General features: G+C 38.6%; 1 protein-coding gene across 4 annotated transcripts in view; it reads left to right on the top strand.

Annotated features, from left to right (window-relative positions):
* Positions 1-22,326, top strand: part of FAT1 (FAT atypical cadherin 1) — a 177,155-nt gene extending 154,829 nt beyond the window's left edge. The window contains exons 18-29 of one of the 4 annotated variants that reach the window (XM_032799959.2): positions 2,100-2,297; positions 7,934-8,735; positions 9,735-9,866; positions 9,975-10,138; positions 10,880-11,342; positions 11,682-11,835; positions 12,135-12,245; positions 13,746-14,377; positions 14,720-14,857; positions 16,993-17,052; positions 19,587-19,622; positions 20,859-22,326. In XM_032799959.2, the coding sequence (XP_032655850.1) occupies positions 2,100-2,297; positions 7,934-8,735; positions 9,735-9,866; positions 9,975-10,138; positions 10,880-11,342; positions 11,682-11,835; positions 12,135-12,245; positions 13,746-14,377; positions 14,720-14,857; positions 16,993-17,052; positions 19,587-19,622; positions 20,859-21,484 (3,516 nt within the window). In that variant the 3' untranslated portion in view covers positions 21,485-22,326. Of the gene's footprint in view, positions 1-2,099; positions 2,298-7,933; positions 8,736-9,734; positions 9,867-9,974; positions 10,139-10,879; positions 11,343-11,681; positions 11,836-12,134; positions 12,246-13,745; positions 14,378-14,719; positions 14,858-15,312; positions 15,367-16,992; positions 17,053-19,586; positions 19,623-20,858 lie in introns of those variants that run through there. The other 3 variants (XM_075066426.1, XM_075066428.1, XM_075066427.1) reach the window with 3 other exon arrangements.
* The last annotated feature ends 726 nt before the right edge of the window (positions 22,327-23,052 follow it).

The raw sequence follows: 23,052 nt of genomic DNA, 5'->3' as shown, positions 1-23,052 counted from the left end.
TAAATAACCGAGTATTCCTGACTTAGGGAAACCCTGAACCATATTTCACTCAGATTGATGACTGATCATAGAAAACTTGTCTGTTTGGCTCTTGTGGTTTATGCCTTTGTCCTTGCATAGGAAAATAAAAATAGTTAGGTGCTCAGAGTTCTCCATATTCACAAAAATGTGTCTATGACAGAACCAATAACTGAGTGCTATCCCAGAAGTATAATTCATCTATAACAACACACAAGCTTTAGTTTTCCATTATAAGGTGGTAATAATGGATCATATTCTCAAACAACTGGCAAGTAATTCATTCAGATACAGGGAACTTCCTGCTGGCGGAGGCAGCTCCTGCACCAGCTGTTCCCCTTCCTCTGACATGGGAACCATGTTGAAGGAAGTAAGAGGGACTTGGGATAGTTGCATTAAAGACGTTATGCTAGTGATGTAAATTAGAGCAACTCCTCAGATGCTTTCTCTTGCTGTCAAGGGTCAACATGGACCAGAATGAGGGAGTCATAACTCATCCAGTGAGTCATCCTAACATAGCACCTTTATTTAAGGCTCTTAAAATGCTTTATGAAAGTAGGTAAAATTATTATTTCCATTGTATAGAGGAAATGAAGGCACTCCTAATGCACATGAACTTGAGGAGCTGTATTCGACTCCCCAAAGTGGTCAGAAAGGGCTGTGAATGCACCTGCCTCGACTCTAACTCTTAGAGTGTGGGAGTAAGGCACACTGTTCAAAGAAGTTATAGATGCTGCTGGGTGCATGTTCCCTTGTGCTCTCAAAGGATTGTGCTTTTCAACCAGTGGGCCAGATTTTAAAAGTTATTTAGGTGCCTAATTCCAACTGAAACCAGTGGGAGTTAAGCACATACATATCTTTAAAAACCCAGATCTGTGGAATGATGTACAGCCCATCCTCAACCCCAAAATATGAGCAGTTTTTTGTGGCCACTTTTTTGCCCTAACCTACATACCCAAGATCACTCAGTGAATATCCATAGAGCCAAGAAAGGAAACCTGGTCACTGATTCCCATCATCTCTCTTATCTGTGCCAGCTGAAGTACGTCTTTGGAGTTTCCTCTTCTCCAACAGCTCACTCTAGCTTGAGCAGAGGAGGAAAGAATTCTGTATTACGTGAGGTCCATATCACTGCCATCTAATCAGTCAGAGTACCTCAGGGAGAATGGTGAACTCCCCTCCAGTCTACCCACATGTAACAAGGACAGGAGCTCCAGTGGATTCAAATGAGGTGGGAGCCATAATTGCTCAGTAGTTCTGAAAATCAGGCCACTTAGTTGTCCAACTTTAGGCATCCACATTTAAAAATATGGCCCTGGAAGGGGTGCATGTTGGGAGGGTGGGTATTTTTTTTAATGGATGGCATTTTACTGATATCCTGCATTGCGATACCACATCATTCTACCAACATATTCAAGTGAAAAGGGCTTCATGCAGCACGGCTGTCACATTTAAATATTTTGTGGGAAATGATGTATAATCTTTGTTCCAGAAGGAAATGGAGATTTTTAGAGTACAGTAGTTGACAAATCTGATTAGTTGGTTTCCGAGTATATATAAATCCCAATGATGCAAATAGTTAGATATGATATAAGTGTAAAAAACTCAACTTGAGAGCTATTTGATGGGGGCTAAATTGTGGCATTTACTCACTGCCTCACTAGGAGCTCTGGGCCAGGTTGTGACACAGAGACTCATCTCCCTTTTTCCTACTTTATGGTTATTTTGAAGGAGAAAAGCAGTCCATATGCTCATCTTATGTGCAGGGACTGTGATTTTCCTTAATAGGTAGAATTAGCTAGATTTGAATGTTTGGTGAGTTAATAATTAATCCAAAGGTACCATGCTTATTAAGACCAAAGGTCAAAAAAAATGGAGTTTCAAGGCCATGACATTTTTTAATGAAATAAGCCAAGAGAACTGGAAAATTTTCCAGGAAGTAGAAAAAACACCTTTTGTATGCCGATACTGTGATACCGATTGACTTTTTTCTGTTGTGGAAAGGAAAACCAATCAGAGTATCTCACTGATTACGTTGTTATAATGAAACTGTCTGATGCAATGTTCCTATACATTTATAGGAAAATAAGCCTGTTGGATTTAGTGTGCTCCAGCTCACAGTGACAGACAAGGATTCTTCCCATAATGGTCCACCTTTCATCTTCACCATTCTGAGTGGAAATGAAGAGAACGCTTTTGAGATTAACCACCAGGGAGTGCTTACCACATCTGTTGCACTGAAACGCAAAGTGAAGGATCATTATTTTCTCCATATTAAGGTATGAAAGGCTTATCTCTAGCCAGTTTGTGTTTTTAACAAGTTTAATTACCCAGTTCACTTTTTCCCTGTGGTTGGAGGATGGCCATTTGCATTTGTGTGACATGACCTGTATATCCCAAGTAGTGGTTCTTGCAATGAGATCGCCACAGGCAAACCCCATTGACCTCAGCAGGACTCCAAGCAGGTGTGGGGACTTTCTTTGTGGATTTCATTGCAAGATTAAGGCGTAAGTGAAGAGTAAATAGGGTGAATATTTGTCCTATGGTGTTTGTCCACTCCTTCATTTTGCATCTGTTTTTCAGAGTTCTGTCCCTCTCCTTCATTTCTTATCAGACATTTTACAGCACAAGAAAACAGCCAGACTCTAGATTGGTGGATCTCAGCCAGGGGTCTGTGGCCCCCTGGGGGCCTCAAGCAGGTTTCAGGGGAGCCCCCAACCAGGGCCAGTGTTAGGCTTGCTGGGGCCCAGGGCAGAAAGCTGAAGCCCGACTGCATGGGGCTGAAGCTGGGGGTCCTGAGCCCTACCACCTGGGGCTGAAGCCTGAGCATCTGAGCTTCCCCAAGCAATTGCCCTGCCTGCTACCCCCTAATGCCGGCCCTGGCTTTTATATGCAGAAAACCAGTTGTTGTGGCACAGGTGGGCCATTAAGTTTTTATAGCATTTTGGGGGGCCTCAGAAAGAAAAAGGTAGAGAACCCCTGCTCTAGATCTGCAGTGTTGTTCCTGAGACCATCTACTGGTGGTAACAGAGGGCAGTGCCTTGTTGCATCCTTCTTCCTATTCCAACTGAAAGTTGGAGGAATAAGCTAGAGAATGCTCACATGTCCATAACAGGGATTAATAAAGACTTCACAGCATTGCAGCACTGAAATGTTACCTATTGATTAAAAAATACCTTTATATAGCACAGTCTTCTTTTTACAGGCCTCTATAGCAATGCAGGTTTGGTTCTTATGATACACATCTGATACTGATTTACATTTTGTATTGTAACAGTGTTTCCACAGGATGGATTAGATTCTCATCTGATGTAAATCAGCACATTTCACTGATTCCATTTAAGTCAATGGAACTGCACAGATTTTACATCAGCTGAAGATCTGTCGCTGATATTCTAACTTTTTCAAGTACCAGATGTTTTTTATACTTTTGGCTTAATTTCTAACCCAACAGGCTGCTATCAAAGCAATCATCAATAAAGGGAAGATGGTCTAACTCAATAAATCTCACTTTCTTTGATAGCTTAGTTTTCCCAGATTCGTTTTTATATCTGTTATATGACTGTGCCATAAGAAAAGATCAAACGACTCTTCATTGTCTTAATTCAGCTATAGACTGATAAATAAGATAACTATGAACAGAGGAATCAAGATTCTAGGGCTAAAAAATTTTCCAAAATGTTGCACATGATCAAGTCTTATATTTCATTTCTAGACCTCTTGTTTTGGGAGAAATCTTCTGCTCTGTTCCTATACATTCTTTAAAGGCCAATAATAATTCCTTTCTCCAAAGCTCCAAATTATTCCCCTAACTAATATTTAACATTTGTGAAAAAACATAGCTTTGCTTTACACTAAAGCTGGGTGGGGAAACTGTTTTCCCATCCTGCAAAAATATTTGAGATTTCCAACATTGTCTTTTTCCACAATGGGATGAAACCGTGACCTTTCCCATTTTTTCCATGAACAGAGAGAGGCACCCAGGAATAAGCACTGATCTAGTGGTTAGGGATGTGGGAGACCTCTGAAACAGTCAGAGTAGGAACTTAAACCAGGGTCTCCCACGTCCCTAACCACTTGGCTAACTGCCAGGCTATTCTGGGGTGAGTGTCTTTCCCTCTGGTTTTTAAATGGAATTCCATCCTCAGAAACCTTGTTGAAAGCAGCCTTTTCCCAAAACAAGTTTGTTTTGACAAATTGGCGTTTTCAGGCAAAAAAATGGTTCATCAAAAAAATTCAGATTAGCTCCTACCTGTTAATGCAGGGGCCTGGAAAAGCCCTGTCCACTGTTTTGTGTGTGCTGATTCAGTCCATATTGAGATAACAACCGTACCATACTTACCTTAAGCAGGAAGAGAGAGCCATGGTTTACTTTTGAGTGTCATACGCAGATGCTCTGGTAATGGGCACTAGTATAAGAACGTAAACAAAATCTTTATTTAAATGCAGACCAAGACTTGGGGTGTTGGCAGGAGGTTGTCAGGGTAAGAAAAGGATGAAATTTAATAGTGCAAAGTGCAAGATCATGCATTTAAGGATTAATAACAAGAATTTTTGTTATAAGCTGGGGACTCATCAGTTGGAAGTAACCGAGGAGAAGAAGGACCTCGGAGTATTGGTTGATCACAGGATGACTGTGAGCTGCCAATGTTATATGGCCGTGAAAAAAGCTAATGTTGTCTTGGGAAGCATCAGGCGAAGTATTTCCAGTAAAGATAAGACGTTTTAGTACCGTTATACAAGGCACTGGTGAGACCTCATCTGGAATACTGTGTGCAGTTCTGGTCTCCTGTGTTTAAGAAGGATGAATTCAAACTGGAACAGGTATAGAGAAGGTCTGCTAGGAATGGAAAACCTGTCTTATGACAAGAGACTCAGAGAGCTTGCTTGTTTATCCTAACCAAAAGAAGGCTGAGGGGAGATATGATTGCTCTCTATAAATATATCAAAGGGATAAATACCAGGGAGGGAGAGGAATTATTTAAGCTCAGTACCAATGTGGACACAAGAACAAATGGATATAAACTGGCCATCAGGAAGTTTAGACTTGAAATTAGATTAAGGTTTCTAACCATTAGAGGAGTGAAGTTCCGAAACAGCCTTCCAAGGGGAGCAGTGGGAGCAAAAGACATATCTGGCTTCAAGCCTAAAATTGATAAGTTTATGGAGGGGATGGGTATGATGGGATAGCCTAATTTTGGCAATTAATTGATCTTTGACTATTAGCGGTAAAGATGCACAGTGGCCTATGATGAGATGTTAAATGGGGTGGGATCTGAGTTACTACAGAGAATTCTTTCCTGGGTGTCTGGCTGGTGAGTCTTGCCCACGTGCTCAGGGTTTAACTGATCACCATATTTGGGGTCGGGAAAGAATTTTCCTCCAGGGCAGATTGGCAGAGGCTCTGGGGGTTTTTCACCTTCCTCTGCAGCATTGGGCACGGGTCACTCTGCAACTTGAAGTCTTTAAACCACGATTTGAGGACTTAAATAGCTCAGATATAGGTTAGGAGTTTATTACAGGAGTGGGTGGGTGAGATTCTGTGGCCTGCGTTGTGCAGGAGGTCAGACTAGACCATCATAATGGTCCCTTCTGAGCTTAGTGTGTGACTCTAAAAGCATTTGAGAAACACAGATCTTAAAAACAATGTCTGTATACATTCCTGCATAACCTAAGGCTTACAGATTCCCTGGATTTAGAGAAAGACAGAGCTCCTTCTGACTTCTCTGTAGACCTTTTCTCTGTGTCAGTCTGTCCCCTGACAGCCTCTGACAATTGACATTTTTCTGGGGCACCCTATTTTTCCGGGAGCCCAGCAAAACCGGCTAGAAGGAGGGAGAGGTGGCCAGATCGCTCCTACCCCTCTGCCTCTTCCCCCCACCCCATCATTGCCTGCCCATCAAGTGTCCCCTCCTCCCTACGGCACTGCTGTACAGCAGGTCCCCAATATACGTCATTTTGACGTTGGTCGCCCTTTTCAAGAACACAACCCCGACCCACTTTACCTGTATCAGACCAGGGACTTGATCCTGAATCTCCCACCTCCCAAGTGCATACTCTGCCCTAGCCAGGGAAAGACTATTCTATAGCCTCATGGCTAGGGCACCCAATTAGGCAGAGCAGGGTTTTGAACCTGCGTCTTCCATCTCCCAATGAATGCCCTAATCAGTAGGCTCTTCTGAGGTGGGTGTCTCTGGTTTTCACAAAAATTTCATCCTAGACGTGAGAAACTCTCCTGATTGAAGCGCTGTCTGAACTGATTTGTTTCCACAAAAAGTTTGCGGCAAAAATGTTATGGCAAAAAATTCCTAACCAGCTCCATTTAAAATACTATCAATATAATTATTTTAAATATATCCACGTTAGTTAATTCTTCTTTCTTCTTTTTTCTACATGCCCCTTTGTTCTTTTTTATTCTTTCTCTTTTCTTCATTCTTACCTCTCCCCAAGATCCAAATTCTGCCCTTTATGTTTAGAACAACCAGTCAGAAATCTAGGCAAAACCAAACATAGCTTGCGCTTGAGTTTTGTCTCCCTATTTAAACATTTGGGTTACTAAAAGTCAGATTTCCAGATATAAGCCTATCTTTCTACAATGGTTATACAGTATTAAAATGGTAAATATTGCACACGTAATACCTTTTAAAAATCTTGTGTTCAGATTTTCATAAGTTTGGATTTGTGTATGAAAATATAAAATGATTTTCCTGTCCCTATCTCCAAGAGCACTAACCATCTCTAATAGTAATACAATAACTATACAAATTTTTTTAACACAACATATGATTTTCCTGTGCCACTCTGTACCATGTGTCCTATTAGAGTTGCAATGCTCACTTCTCTGTGACAGAACTTTGCTCCAGAGAGGTAATGCAAAGACAGGAACAACTGAGAAGGGAAGGATAAGAAAAATGGAAGGGAAAGGATGGGAGGACATTATCTCACTCTCCTTTTCTGTTTTTCCTCTCTTTGTATCACAGTATGTGTCCTTGTGCCAGAATGGATTGTGGGTTCGCTGGCATCATGTTTTAAAAGTCTTTGAATTTTACTGGAGCTAGACAGTCTGATACTGTTGAAAATAATTTGTAGAGTTATTTGAAGCAAATACCGTCACAGGATGTTTCTATTCATCACAATGACAAATCATGAAACACAATATAATTAAACATAGCTTTCTGCCTTTTCAATTTAATATAATGTTTGGCATTTGGATTTGTTTTAACTGAGGTTCTCACAATGACTGTATGGAGAAGAGTGTGTGTTGGATGTTTATTGCATGAGTCACTGTGACTGTAAGATATTTCCACGTTTCAAATAAAAAAATAGTTCAAGCGCCATCTGCTGTCTGAAACAAGCTACTGTGCATTTTTAACAATGTATCTGGAAATGCAAAGAAATCTACTCTTCTATAAACATCATATCTGTTTAATCTTTGACGACTGAGATTTTTTTCAATACTTAATGAATCACTAGGACTTGAAACTTTATTTCAGATCCTTAGCTTGTCATATTTACTGTGATATTATTGCCTGAAAACTATGTATCAGTGGCTAGTATTGTGTAATAGTGTGTTTGGAGCTTCACACTGACAACTTTTTTCCCTATTTTAATAAATAGCAGCGACGCTATTAAAAGGTGTCCTTTCTGCTTTATCAGTTTAAATTTTATTGCACAGATAATAGAAATACATCTGTAATTTTGATATATACCATTTATGTTGTCGCTGCTAGGTTTTCAAGACCAGTGTTATGTATAAAACTTTAATAAGTCATCTTCTTATAAGAAAAATTATATTTTTTTTCTGAAAGCAGCATCTTGCAAGCTTGTTTTACTCTCTCTACAGTACAGTAAATGTTTCTATTCAAATCTGATGAGACAAAGCAGAAATTCATTCTTTTTCTCTGTTTTCTAATAGGTGGCAGATAATGGAAAACCACAGTTGTCATCTATGACTTACATTGACATTAGAATTATTGAGGAGAGCATCTATCCTCCAGCAATTCTGCCGCTAGAAATCTTTATTACAGCCTTTGGAGAAGAATATTCAGGTGGTGTCATTGGGAAAATCCATGCAACCGATCAAGATGTTTATGACACTTTAACATACAGTTTGGATCCCAAGATGGAATCCTTATTCTCTGTCTCTAGCACAGGTGGTAAACTGATAGCACACAAAAGGCTAGACATAGGACAGTACCTCCTGAATATCACTGTTACAGATGGAAAATTTACTACTGCAGCTGACATTACAGTGCACATCAGACAAATCACACAAGAATTGCTAAACCACAGCATTGCTATACGCTTTGCAAACCTCGCTCCTGAAGAATTCATTGGTGACTATTGGCGCAATTTCCAGAGAGCTTTAAGAAATATTTTGGGTGTGAGAAGAAGTGACATACAGATTGTTAGTTTGCAACCCTCTGATCCTCCTTCAAACCTCGATGTACTACTGCTTGTTGAGAAATCTGGTGGTTCTCAACATCCAACCAGAATTCTACTCCAGAAGATAAACTCCTCTGTAGCTGACCTTGAGGAGATCTTAGGTGTCCAGATACTTGATGTTTTCCACAAGCTTTGTGCAGACCTGGATTGTCCTTGGAAATTTTGTGAAGAAAAAGTGACCATAGATGAGAATTCCATGTCAACCCACAGCACAGCCAGGCTGAGTTTTGTCACTCCACGTCACCACAGAACAGCAGTTTGTCTTTGCAAAGGTAAGGAAAAGATGTACCTTGAAAATAAATGGTATAATTTCAAACAACCAGAGACATTAATGGTACATTAATTTTGTAGTCCAAACACTAAAAATATGCTATAGCCACCATTGACACGATTGTGCCATTTCATGCTAAATAAGAGAAGAATAAGGAAATGATTTCAGGGTAGTTCTTGGCCCACATACAGCTGTCCACCTTTTGATAGCTTATCCAGTGTAAAGCCATAAGAGGGTTTTTGGTTTCTAAAGCATTCTATTTATTTGTTTTATAAAAGCGAACATCCCAATTTGCAACCCTACCTTGCTTCTTGATTGAAGGCTGGGATAGTTGCCTGTCTTTTGACATGCAAGTCATACAAAGCACCTGTCTGTCTCTCTGGTGCTGCTTAGAATGTTGCTCCACACAACCTCTGGACACTGCCAGGAGCCTTACCTTCAACTGTCATAGTAAAACATGGCTGTAGAGCTGGATATGTCGGACCAGACCCTCCATGGAAGTAAATGAAGCTATGCTGATTTACACCAGAGGAGGATCTGTACTATGAATCTTTTTTTTTTTTTTTTTTTTTAAGTAAGTACAATATTATTTTCTAAAATAATTAAGGTTTTATAGTAGGTGAGGGATCACATCTTTTGATAGCCTTCAAAAAAACAAAACAAAGGAAAAAAACCTGCACCCTTCGAGAGTTTAAAAAAACAAACAAAAACAACCTTACACTAAAATAATATCTACCTGGATTTACCTTGGTACACCAGCACATTTTTATTTCAGAGTTTCTGCTGGCAGGAGTTGAAATTATGACTGTTCAGGAATTCCATAGCTACCGTATATACTTGCTGCCTAGCCTATTTTCTTGTCAGTCACCCAACATAACTACCACTTTACATTCCCATTGTCTAAAGTTAAGGATTTTGTTTTGTTTTGTATTTTAAGTTCAAGATGGTTTTGCTTTAAATTACCATGCCTGAAAAATTAACCACTTACTCTGTTTTACAGAAGGGAAGTGCCCCTTTGTGAATAATGTGTGTGAAGGAAACCCATGCCCCGAAGGTACTGAATGTATAGCAGATCTTAAGGAAGGAAAGTACACCTGTGTTTGCCATAGTGACAAGCCTGGCCAGTGTCCTGGTGAGATTTTAATTCTGAAATGCTTCAAATAAGTCTGCAGTACTTTGAAAGGGAACTTTGGCTTTAATCTTGTGTTAAATCATTTCATGCCTGTCTGTCCTTTTTAAGCATCAGTTGGTTCGTCAGTGACATTTACTGGGAGCAGCTATGTGAAATATCGTCTCTTGGAAAATGAAAACAAAGAGGAAATGAAGCTCACAATGAGGCTTAGAACATATTCAACCCATGCAGTTGTCATGTATGCCCGAGGAACAGACTATAGTATCTTAGAGGTATATTATAATCTACCATTGCATAGATCTCTACCTCATACTTTGCTTTTACATAAGCCTAATTAAAAGATATTTTATTACCAGAGTTTAAAGATTTAATAATTCCACCATTGCAGAATTCTCATAATGAATATTGCCTTCAAAGTAAAAAAAAAAATTGTTATTTATCCAGATGACAGCAAGCCTTTATCAAAAGCTTTTTTTAATGTGTAATAATTCCTTTTCTTTAATAAAATTGGTCCTTCGCTCTTGTTACAGCCGATAGTATTTATCTAAAACTATCAACTTTAAAATAAAGATCAGTCTTTCTTAAATATACTGATATATCATACAGAAATGATATTGAAGATATATTCTCGAAACAGCGCCCAAGTGGGGACACTGAAGAGGGAGACCCTGGTTCTTTAAACAGTGTCTAATTAATCTGTTTAACAATCTGTCACATCCTTTACCACAGGAAAAAATAAAGACATAGTAAAGCACACACATTTTAATCAAGCCAAACAAAGAGCCATATGCTCAATGATTCATCATCATCATGAAATATAACATAAATAAACCTCCCATATGACCAACATCTAATAATGCTTTGTCATTTCTTTAACATAATTGGGAACCTCTACTGGCATAAATATTTAGCATATTTGCTTAAGGTGATAATGTTTGTTGATTGTCACAGAGTAAAATAAAAGCTAATGATGTGTGGGTGTTTGTTTTTGTTTTTATTTTTCCCCTATATAGATTCACCATGGGAGGCTACAGTATAAATTTGACTGTGGCAGTGGTCCTGGCATTGTCTCAGTTCAGAGTATTCAGATTAATGATGGTCATTGGCATTCAGTGTCTCTTGAAGTGGATGGAAACTACGCCCGGCTGGTTCTGGACAGGGTGCACACTGCATCTGGTACTGCTCCTGGCACGCTTAGAACACTAAACCTAGATAACTATGTATTTTTTGGTGGACATGTTCGGCAACAAGGTACAAGGCATGGGAGGAGTCCACAGATCAGCAATGGTTTCAGAGGATGTATGGATTCCATTGTACTTAATGGGCAAGAGCTACCACTAAACAGCAAACCACAGAATTATGCACATATGGAAGAATCTGTAGATGTATCTCCTGGATGTTTACCGACTGCTACTGAAGGCTGTTCAAGCAGTCCTTGCCAGAATAGCGGCATGTGCAATCCACTGACAAATGGAGGTAGGCTTTATTAATTCTTTTGCTGGCTGTTTTAAGTCACTTTTCCAATCCTCTGATCCTGGGCCATAAGTTTTTTCTAAGAGGGGTGTTGAGTAGGTGTGGGTTCTGGAATTGTTTATATTTCTATTAACAAATATTGTCTCCATCCAAATGCCATTTTGTGTTCTTTTTTCTATTTGTTTTAATCAAACTTGAGAAGTTAGACTTCCTTTCCCTTCAGAGGGGATATTGACTGCCAGCCCTGCCTCCCCACCCCCCTCCGCCCCAATAGGTTTGAAATGGTAGATTCTTTGAATGCACTAAAGGCATGTCTTTCATACAGTGTTTGCTTGATTTTAGGTTATTATTGCAAGTGTCCTGCTTTGTTTATGGGAACCCATTGTGAAGTGAGTGTCAATCCATGTGCCTCCAATCCTTGCCTTTATGGTGGCACTTGTATTTCGGTCAGTGATGATTTTGTCTGCCAGTGCAGAGGACAATACACTGGTCAGAGGTACATCTTCATTGTTTGTTATAAAAATGCAAGTCATTACATTCAATGTCTATACTTTTTATATAAATCTATAATGTGTTACTGTAACAAGAATGCTTCTGGAGTCCTACAATATAAATAAGATTCTGTATATCTTCTTCCATTTACTTTATTTAGGGCCTGACCCTGTGAGGTCTTGGACACCCTTGTGTTCACTGAAGTCAGTTGAAGTTAATAGCACTCAACACCGTACAGGATCAGGCCTGTAGTTTGTACCATTTATGGGAAGAAGATAATTTATACATTTTTTCCCTTTCCAGGTGTCAGTTGGGTCCATATTGCAAAGACAACCCTTGCAAAAATAGTGGCAAGTGTATTGATAGTTTGGATGGGCCCGTTTGTGAGTGTGAGGCTGGTTTTCGTGGAGAAAGGTTTGTAGCTTTGTACATCTGATTACATTTACAGTTTTAACAACTTTACTTTTATTAGCACATAACTGAATTAGTACGAACATAAGAACATTTAGCTTGGGCCAGAACCCTTAGAATTTTGTAACAATGAAAACTCAAATTTTGCAGAAAGTTTGTGTCACTCAGATTAATTATGCTAGTATGTCCCACCCTTAACTGTTCTGAAATAGGTGCTTACCTTGTATGCACAATATTTATTTCTTACTCAAATGCTCATTAGAATTGTGATCTGGATTCCTTCATGACAAATACTGTCCAGAATATTAAAACTTCAAAGCTCTCATAGTAGTACAGCACAGTGCAAACAACATAAATTTAGAAGCTGTATTCCTTGCACATTTGATCATTGGAACAACACTGTCTTAAGAGAAAAGAGTTTCTTTTAGAGCCGACTTTTCCATATCAGCTGGTGTGGAATTTATAGACCTAATTTCCCTTTCTGGAGGAAAGACTCATCAATATGTTAATATTTTCAGTTTGTTCATTTGTAAATAAGGAAGCACTAACATTTTTGTGTCAGGATCAAAAGAGGCAGTCTCGTCCTAATCTGTTTTTAATCAACTAATGCCGTAATGAAAAATTGAAAATGTCATTTGCAGTTCATTCTGTAAACTGCAATGTTTTTTTCCTTATTAACATTGTTTCGTAGTTGTTTCTGAGCAAATTGCTCAAACATAATTCTTCAGCAGCTTGGCAGCAAAAAGCGTTAGAACTTCCCTATCACACTTCAAGCATGGGTGCTCCTGCTATTTGCAGTATAAGGTGCTGCTCAGCATAAATAAGGATGGCCAAATCTTGCCCTAATAAAATTGTTTGTGTCAAGATGAAAAATTATTAAAGTGACATGCTCACTACATATAAGAAGGCATGAAGCTTACAACTGAAGCTCCAGCTCCTCCAGTGGAATTCACTTATACAGAAGCCTGTACCCAAGTGGGATTCACGTCAGTAGATCCCACTATGGGATATGGTTTAGGGACTCAGAATCTAGTATGAACATGGGCAAAGCAATTCAGTTAATATTGTTGATGGTACAAGGTTGAAATGGTGAAGAAAGTTTGGTGTCTCGGCTCTGTCATCTTTGAAATGCTTGTATTTTAGGAAAGTGTAAAATGGATATCACTTAGCAATAAGAAATTGATGCTTTACCCGCTAGATGCTGTGGTAACACCAGTTTATGTGCCCTCCATAGTATATGTGACAGTGTGGAAAACCAGCACTTGAAGAGTTAACAACCTCTTTTTTTATTTTGGGGGAAACAGCAGTGAAAAAATGCAGGTAAAAATAGTAGCTGTACTCCCCAGATAAGAAAACAATATAATAAAATAGCTAATTGTACAGCAAAATATAAATTCTGTATATTAAAAAACAAAACAAATCTGCAACTGCTGAGTACTAGGAGTTTCATGTAGTATTAGTTAAGTAGCATTAACGTTCACTATTATTTCTTGGCTCTGGCAGGTGCCTGACTGATGTTGATGAATGCACAGAAAATCCATGTCTCAATGGTGCCCTTTGTGAGAACACATATGGCTCATATCACTGCAATTGTAGCCATGGATTTGGAGGAAGATATTGTGCAGAGATTGTTCTCAATAAATACGTTTCAACATCTTGGAACATTAGCTTAGCAGAAGTAATCGGAATTATTGTTTTCATAGCCGGAATCTTCTTATTAGTTGGGATTTTTGTTTTCTGCCGCAAACTGATCAGTAGAAAGAAGAAACGCCAACCAGAGTCTGAAGATAAACACCTGGGAACAACAACAGCTTTCTTGCAAAGACCATATTTTGATTCAAAACTGAATAAGAACATTTACTCAGATATCCCACCCCAGGTGCCTGTTCGGCCCATTTCTTATACTCCAAGCATTCCAAGTGACTCCAGGAACAATCTTGACAGGAATTCTTTTGAGGGATCGACCATCCCAGAGCATCCAGAGTTCAGTACCTTTAACCCAGATTCTGTACATGGCCACCGAAAGGCAGTGGCTGTCTGCAGTGTGGCACCTAACTTGCCTCCGCCACCTCCATCGAACTCTCCTTCAGACAGTGACTCAATTCAGAAACCGAGCTGGGATTTTGACTATGACAGTAAGCAATCTACTTTTGTTAAAATACATTTGTGGTACAACTATATTTAGAATTCAGAGTTTGAATCTATAGTACTTATATAGGGCTATGAGTTTATGGATGTGTTTTACACAAAGAAAAAATATTGAGTCCATTAGATTTTATTGTAAACAGCAGGACACGAGATACATCACATACGGGGAACAGTCTACACAGATATATTTTACTGGCTCTGGGAGTTGCCTCCTGATCAGAGATTTTCTCTCAAATATTTTCGGACTCCTGAGGGGCATTAATTTTTATGAAGAACGTTCAATCCATAGTACATTAATTTTTTGACATTACATATCTTTATGCTTTCAGCCAAAGTAGTAGATCTTGATCCTTGCCTTTCAAAGAAGCCTCTGGAGGAAAAGGCCTCTCATCCTTACAGCACTAGAGAAAGTATGTCTGAGGTCCAGTCCCTTAGCTCCTTCCAGTCAGAATCATGCGATGACAATGGTATGTAATGCCTAATCATTCTTCTCTATTGCTCACATTCATTTGTTTCCCTCCCTGCCTATCACTCCATATAGAAGTATATAGTTATCTATATCCATGGATAAATTTTATACCTATTTGTGTATATATGTAATATGATATTTTTATTTACATACTCTATAGGTTAGTTCCTGAAGGCTACTTAAACCTGTACAAATAAATGTTTCAGCTGTATTACATTTCATGTTAAATACTGTATCCTGACAAAATATTTACTCCACTGTAAAGTACTAACGACAACAAATTCAGTATTAGGTCTTTGATGGTGTTAGGAGGTACAAAAGTGTCTTGATATATGTAATCATTGGTTATAAGTTTATAAAAAAATTAGCCTCTGCACAAGTGTAGTTTTAGCTTTGACACTTTTTGGTGTTACAGTTTCATTTGTTTCCTTTTTTTTCTTGCTGCGGCCTCAGCTCCCATATGGATCAGATCAGTACTGAGTGAGAGCAGAGTTTAAGGGACTGCTTGTAAGTTTGATTATATTAGTAATGAAGGAAGTTGTGCAAAAGAGATTTTACTGTAGAAGTATAGTAGTAATTATCTGGCTTTTGTCATGATCAGATATGAATATATACAAAACCTCTGTGTATCAAAAACATGCCAATACATAAAACAAGAATATTATTCTATAATCAGTGTAAATAGTATTTTGATGGTGACTCTGGTTTATATATATATATATATATATTTATATATAAGCAGGTTCTGGGGGTTTTTTTAACTTCTGTTTTCACTAAAAAGCAAGCTGCTGTTATATTAATAGCACTTCTTCACCTCATAATCTCCAAATATCTTTGCCTGGACTCTCAATCACATATTGATGGGAAAGTGAACAGATAAAGATGGATGTGAAAAGTACCATATGTCACATAATATCCTACCTGGAGCAATGAAGGCAGTGAAAATGTAGTTATAGGGGAGAGACTAACCTTTAATCTGCTTTAAACCACTGAGGCACACACAACTCCCCTGGCTTCAGTGGGAGTTCTAGACATGAAGCAATGGCAAGTTCGGACCCTCATTTAGAACAGTTTTGGCCAGAACAGTAGTCAGCCACTTTTCTTTCTTCCCTCCTCCCCTTTTAAAGGATATCAATTTTAACTTGAATGCAAGAGAGTTCTTTTAATTCCTTATCTCAAAAGGGACAGCTTTAGCATCACAGCAGTGCTTCTTTCATGCCATTTTGGTAGTTAGAGAATGTCACTCAGCTCTTCTGCTGGACATTGGGTCAGAAAGATGTCCATGAAACCAAATCCGCTCTCAAATATATACATACAACTGCTAGTCACTTCAGTAATAATGTGTATATGAGGTAGAATCTGATTTTGCAAGAGTACTTCTTTTTTCTCCTGTTCCCTTTCCCCTCCCTAGACAGAGAGTGCACACACACAGTCTAGTAAGCTTTTTGTTTTCATTTGTATTCATTTTTGTTTGTTTGTTTGTTTGTTTTTAAGTAGAATAGTATTGTGACATAGCACTTACTATGCCAAATCAAAGGCCTTTGAAATTCAGCTATGCACAAGACCACTTAGCTTACTGGTGCAGCTTGCTACTATAAAAACACATTGCTCAGGTAACTATGTAGCTACTTGGTATTTTCCTTATTCGTTCTCTCTTATATCCTCGCTAGTATTTTCAGTCTCATTTCATTGAAAGATTCCCCAACAATTTTTGGTTTTAAAGTGGAATGAATATATATATTATGGGAGCCCTAGTTTAATCCCTTTAACCTCCCCATTGGGGTCCTTTAGAAAAGTCCATTTTATAATCTTTATAGAGTAAGTACCACAGTTAAAGTCATTTGGTGACAAAACATTTCAGAAATTCCTATCTAACTCAAAAACCCTGTTCTTGTGCATACATTATTTGGGTTTCAAGACTAGTTATGGTATCAAGTTGCCATTATACAGAAGAATAAATTAACGACTATATATATATATATATATATATATATATATTACATTGTTATTTGCTAAGGTAGTAAAGCACTGAAAACTTATTTTTATTGTTATGTCTTTATATGCATGTATGCTGTTTAAATTGATACTAACTATAGGTTTGTTTTAATTTGCTCCTTCCATACCATTTACAAGCTTCCATAGTGACTGTAATACACCTTGTCAATGCTGTTGTTGACTCGGTGGAAAAAGAAGGTATATATGTGTTTTCACTTTTTTATTTACTGCTTTGGCAGAATATTGCATGTTTTTGTCTTGTAGTAATGTGGTAGTAAAATAGATGGGTAATTATGAAATGTAGTTTACTGATCAGAAAATGTGTGTATTTTTAGTAGCATCTGTTTTTGTGTGTATTCTCAGTACAGATGTATAAAACGTATGGACAATTTTTCAAATGTGAGTGCCTACATATATGCACCTAACAAAATTTGGCCTGTTTTTTGGAGATGCCTCCTCTCCACAAATACCTGTGCAGTGTATCAGGCACAATCCTAGTCCTTATAGTCTCGTTGCACAAGGCTCTAGCGTGTAGACAGAGTGGGGGGAGAGGGCTGCCATGGGTTAGTTGTCCTTCAAAACTGCGCAACAAAGCTGGGCCAGCAGTGAGGGGAGTTGGCACACATTGCTCCAAGTAAAGAGGAGCAGTGGGGCTTGTGCATTCCAGTTGGCATTTTGCCTGCCTTAGGCACAATGAGCTTGATTCAAAGCCCTTTGAAGTCAGTGAGAATCAAACCACTGACATCAGTGGTCTTTGGATCTGGGCCAGTGCGCAGCCCCTACTCTCATCCTCACACACAAAGACAACTTTCAATAATGTAATTATTTACACTCCGTAATCTCCAGAAGATACAAAACATTGCCAACGAGTCTGTCCCATTTTTGGTATACTGAGAATCTGTAACGCAAAGACTGCTTTCCTTATAAAACGATGTGCTCAAAATATTGACTGTGGATCAAATCCCAGGCCCTTGCTTTGTGGCTGCAGAGGTCCCCCTGCAAACCCAAGATATTTCTGGTGTCTGAGCTGGATAGTCAAGGTAGGGACTAGAGAATCAAGTTCATGCAGGAGTGCATACCCTGTGAACTGTATGGAATCCCATTCCAGACCTGTTGCCTTCAGCAGGATGGAGGAAGGGTGAGGCAAAAGGATCCAATGCAATGCAAATAATCCATTCCTTCCCAACCCCCTCATGGATCTGCAGAGGCTGATTCAGGCATTGGGCTGAAATAGACTCCAGGGATCAGCTACTGAGAAAAAGTGTATTCCTGCCCCTCTGAATATTCCGTATTCCTTAATTAGAAAGGATGTATTACGCTTTCCTAGAAAGGATTTATCAATTAAACTCTTGTTCAGAGTGAAGCCACCTTTAAAATATAAAACTGTTTATTGTAGCTGTGGCTGCCATTTGAATTATTACCCTATAAAAACTAAGTACTGTGTAGTATTTAAAGTAAATATAGAAACAGAAGGGCAAGTAGATTAAAGCACAGACTTCCCCTTCTAATTACAAGTGCCAGGAAAACATTTCACTAGTATACTTGTCTAGTGCTTGATCAAAGGTTTTCAAAATTACAGTGTATTCCATGTATAATGGGCAGGGTTGTGAGAATGGGTGGGAAGAAACCTCTGAAAAAATTAGACTAATGTAATTTTCTGTGGTTCTGATGGTTAGAAATTAGAAAAAAATGATGTTTTGTGGGATTTTTATTGGGAGTTACAAGTGATCTGAACAGTGGCCAAGTATCAAGATAAGGTGGAGAGATGCAGACATTTAGTATCCTTTAGAACAATTCTTCAGAGACTCACGTTTTTATTTTTAATCATTTAATATTTTATCTGGGTTAATATTTAAACTACCCTGAAGCTTTACCAAACACCCTGCAAATTTACATCTTCTGTATGCGATTAGTGGTAGACTTATGCTTAAAAAGAAAACCCAGAGCTCTGTTTATTGTAAGAAGAACCACACATAAAACCATGCAGAACAAAGAAGCAATTTTCAGGCCAAATCCTGCCACCCTTATTCAGTCAAAACTCCCAAAAATTACTTTAATGGGAGTTTTGCCTAAGCAAGGGCTGATTTTGCCTCTGCTCAGCAATATCTTGAGAAGTCTCTACATTTGTATTTATTCTCTCTTTCCCTGTGTTCTCATAATCCATGTCTCTAAAGTAGGCGCTCCAGCCCTTCTAGATTCAACAGGACAGGAAGCAAATTTTGCCCTCTGTTACCCCAAAATGTTACCCCATTACATTGGTTGCACAGGTGTAACTCAGGGTAGGTCTACGCTGCAATTATAAACCTGTGGCTGGCCCGAGCCAGCTGATGGGCTCAGGCTTAAGGGGCTGTTTAACTGTGGTGTAGACGGCTGGGCTCGGGCTCGAGCCTGGGTTCTAGGACCCTGCAATGTGGGAGGCTTCCAGAACTTGGTCTGCAGCCGATGTCCAAACACCAACACCGCAAAGCAATTAAACAGTCCTTTTGTCTGAGGCCTGCGAGCCCAAGTCAGCTGACGTAAGCCGGCCACAGATGTCTTTGCAGTGTAGACGTGCTCTTAATGGCAGTTTTACCCTCCCCAACATTGTAATAGAGAAAAGTAAGGGAGCATAGCATGTCCATCAGAAGCATCATGCTGTACAGCTGTTATTTGTATGCCTTCACATTAGTTCACCTATTTGATACCTAATTCAAATCTTTTCTCCTTTTTTCTTCTCACTTTGACATCTAAAGAGTCTTTTGCTGTTCCTGGCCTCAGCAATTCAAGAGGTGACTTCTGCATGCAGTTGTTCCTTGATATTCACTTAACTCTTCGTTATATTTGTTTTTTAATACTGACTTACCTTCAGTTGTTTGCTGTGTATTTGTTTGCAGTAATTACTGTTTATTTGCTAGACTTCACATCTTACTTAGATCATAAGAACATAAGAACGGCTGTACCGGGTCAGACCAAAGGTCCATCTAGCCCAGTATCTGTCTACCGACAGTGGCCGATACCAGGTGCCCCAGAGGGAGTGAAGCTAACAGGCAATGATCAAGTGATCTCTCTCCTGCCATCCATCTCCATCCTCTGATGAACAGAGGCTAGGGACACCATTCTTTACCCTTCCTGGCTAATAGCCATTTATGGACTTAGCCACCATGAATCCTGTAACATTTTTCCTTTTTAGTGCCTATCTGAAAATTAAAAAGGTTTTAAACTGAGTGGTGTTTTCTACCACTGATACTAGTTTGGCTTATACTTACTCAGAAAAAAGGCTTACAAACAGGGAGCAGTTCTGTTATTTATGCATGATAAATTTAATCTTGTGATTTTGTTTTTGTCTGAATGCAAATGTCTTTACTAATAGAGAAGAAAAGGTTTTACAAATATGTTTAAAAGTTATATGCTGCAGAATTCAGTTACTGAAGTAGTCATAGAGTTGAAGGACAGTAATTAGTGGAATCAGTATGTTAATCTTAAGTAGAATGGTAAAGTTACTTTAAACATTCTATACACTTTACCAAACATAGATTACTACCCTTAGTAGGAAACACAAAGTTTATGTGTTCTAAATATATATATTCATAGGAAAAAAGACCACTGATATCGGTGTAATCAGTAACTACACAAGTGTCGATCCATAGGAATTTAGGTTCCTCAGGGAGGCTGTTTTGGTTATCTTTTACCAGAAGAATGATTGTGTACCATTGTGTGTGTCAGCACATCTCATAGATGAACTGCAGCGCCTCCCACTTTTGGTGAGATGACCAAAATATTAATACTCCAAATCTGGACAAAATAATAAAATGTTTCATGCATGGCATACTATAAAGTTGTTTTGTGTTAAATGTCTTTGTGAAACCGGGAGCAGATTGCTCCAGAAGTAATTAACATAAGTTATGTCCTTATTACTAGTGGTCATGTTGTCTTCGGTGCAATGTGTTGATTTTCCAGTACAGGTGTACTTTGAGGGCAAAATACTAATACAACTTTTTTTTTTTTAAACCCACTTCACACTGCAGGTTATCACTGGGATACATCAGATTGGATGCCGAGTGTTGAACTGCCCGGTATCCAAGAGTACCCAAATTATGAGGTGGTTGAAGAGCCAGCTCCCCTTTACACAGATCCAAATGTCATTGATACAGATTACTATCCTGGAGGCTATGACATAGAAAGCGATTTCCCACCTCCACCTGATGACTTTCCTGCACTCGATGAGCTCCCGCCATTACCACCAGAATACAGTGACCAGTTTGAATCAATACAGCCACCCAGAGACATGCCGGCAGTGGGCAGCTTGGGTTCTTCTACAAGAAGCAGGCAGAGGTTCAACCTTAATCAATACCTTCCCCATCACTACCCAGCAGATATGTCAGAACCTCAGAACACAACTAGTGGAGTCAACAGTAATTATAGAGAACCTTATGCTCCTTACACTTTAGGGTACAATAGAGACTTCGAAGCACCCACTGTAGACAACATGTCCCTGTCTGTGTACACTTCCACGGCTTCATGCTCCGATGTGTCAGCATGCTGTGAAATGGGGTCTGAGGTAATGATGAGTGACTATGAGAGTGGAGATGATGGCCACTTTGAAGATGTGACAATTCCTCCACTTGATTCTCAACAACATACAGAAGTCTGACACTCACACTCAACAAAAGTGCCTAGGCTTGAATGAATTTTAAGGGTTCTTGAAGAGCTTTTTTTTTTTCTTGGCAGCAGTGCTTGAATGCGTTTGTTTAGTGAGCTAAAACTGGCATGGCTGCACTGGATCATGCAGCTCATTTCAACATATTAGCCTATTTCCATTTCCTGACCTACTGTAATTGGACAGATCAAAGGTTTCCATTGGCTGTGCCATTTCTGAAAGTGTTTTTTGTACTTACTTTTGTCTGTTAAAGAAATTTAAAAAAAAAACAAACCAACCAACCACATACCACTTCACCATGTTAGCATGATACATATTTATATAGTTCTAATGCAAATTAATTTTCTCCAATCTTTTTTGTAAATTTTATGTACAGTTTTGATTTTAATAGTTTTAACTAGATTTTGTAGATATTTTGTGAATTTGTTTTCCACTGAATCTAGTGGTGTTAGTGTGCCATTAAACTAGCACCCTGACTATTATTATAATCAGGGCTTCACTTTCCCCCATTGAGGTTTGGCATTTCATTATAAGGATTTCAGCATGTTCATGCGATTCCAGCTGTACATAGGTTAGACGAGATCTGATTATTTTCTGGGTCAGATATATGGAAATGTCTTAAATGGGTTGCTGTATTTTAGAATTGTAAACATTTTTTCCCTTCTTGGAAAGTGTGTTGGGGACCCTCTGCATACCTGTTTAGAACCAAAACCACCATGACACAGTTTTTATAGTGTCTGTATATTTGTGATGCAATGGTCTTGTAAAGGTTTTTACTGAAAACTACCATTAGCCAGTCTTTCTTACTGACAATAAATTATTAATAAAATACTTTAGCTTTCCTCTGTGTATCTGTTATGTATTATACGAAAAAAGACAAGGCATTCAGTGCAGCTTTTTTGAAATCTCTATTTATTTTATACTGTATAATATTGGCTCCAAGCAACATATTTTCCTTCTTCAAAAATCAAACTGCAGTTATGTTAGATGCCCACTAGATGGGAGTGTGCAACTACTTAATGTTTTTGTTTTGCTTTTTAAAAGAAATCTGGCTAGTATGAATAAATACAGGTACAAAACTTAAGTGGCCTTCTCGCTAGTTCACATTTTCTTTTAAAAACAGATTTGAGTTAATTGAATTATCAAATGTCTAAATTGTGAAGCATTTAAAAGCACAGCAAAAATCCATATATAAAACAATCTTCCAAAGCTGTTTTTCACACGCAACTTTTTTCCTGTATCATAGGTGCAACTTCTTACCAGTGTTGCCTGAAGAGTGCATCAACTTTTTTGTTGTTTTTTTTTCTTTCCTACTAATTTACTTCCATTGTTTGAAGTTGCAGTGTTGTTTCCTGCAGACCCTGTGGTGTCAAGCACTGTCACTGAAGAAAAAAATCTACTACTGAAGTATTCATTATTGCATCATAGTTGGCTCAAAATATTTGATTTTGATAAATATAAAATTTCTGCAAGGAAAGAAATGTGCCATGGTAGAACCAGCTACCTTGTTTGTACTTATCATAAGCCTAACTCCCAAATCTGGACCTTAGCGTCCAAAATGT

Source organism: Chelonoidis abingdonii, chromosome 5 (genome assembly GCF_003597395.2).
Source record: "Chelonoidis abingdonii isolate Lonesome George chromosome 5, CheloAbing_2.0, whole genome shotgun sequence".
In the NCBI taxonomy this organism is placed as follows: Eukaryota; Metazoa; Chordata; order Testudines; family Testudinidae; genus Chelonoidis; species Chelonoidis abingdonii.
Note: the sequence above shows the minus strand (reverse complement) of the source record. Positions and strands in the feature narration are given on the sequence as shown.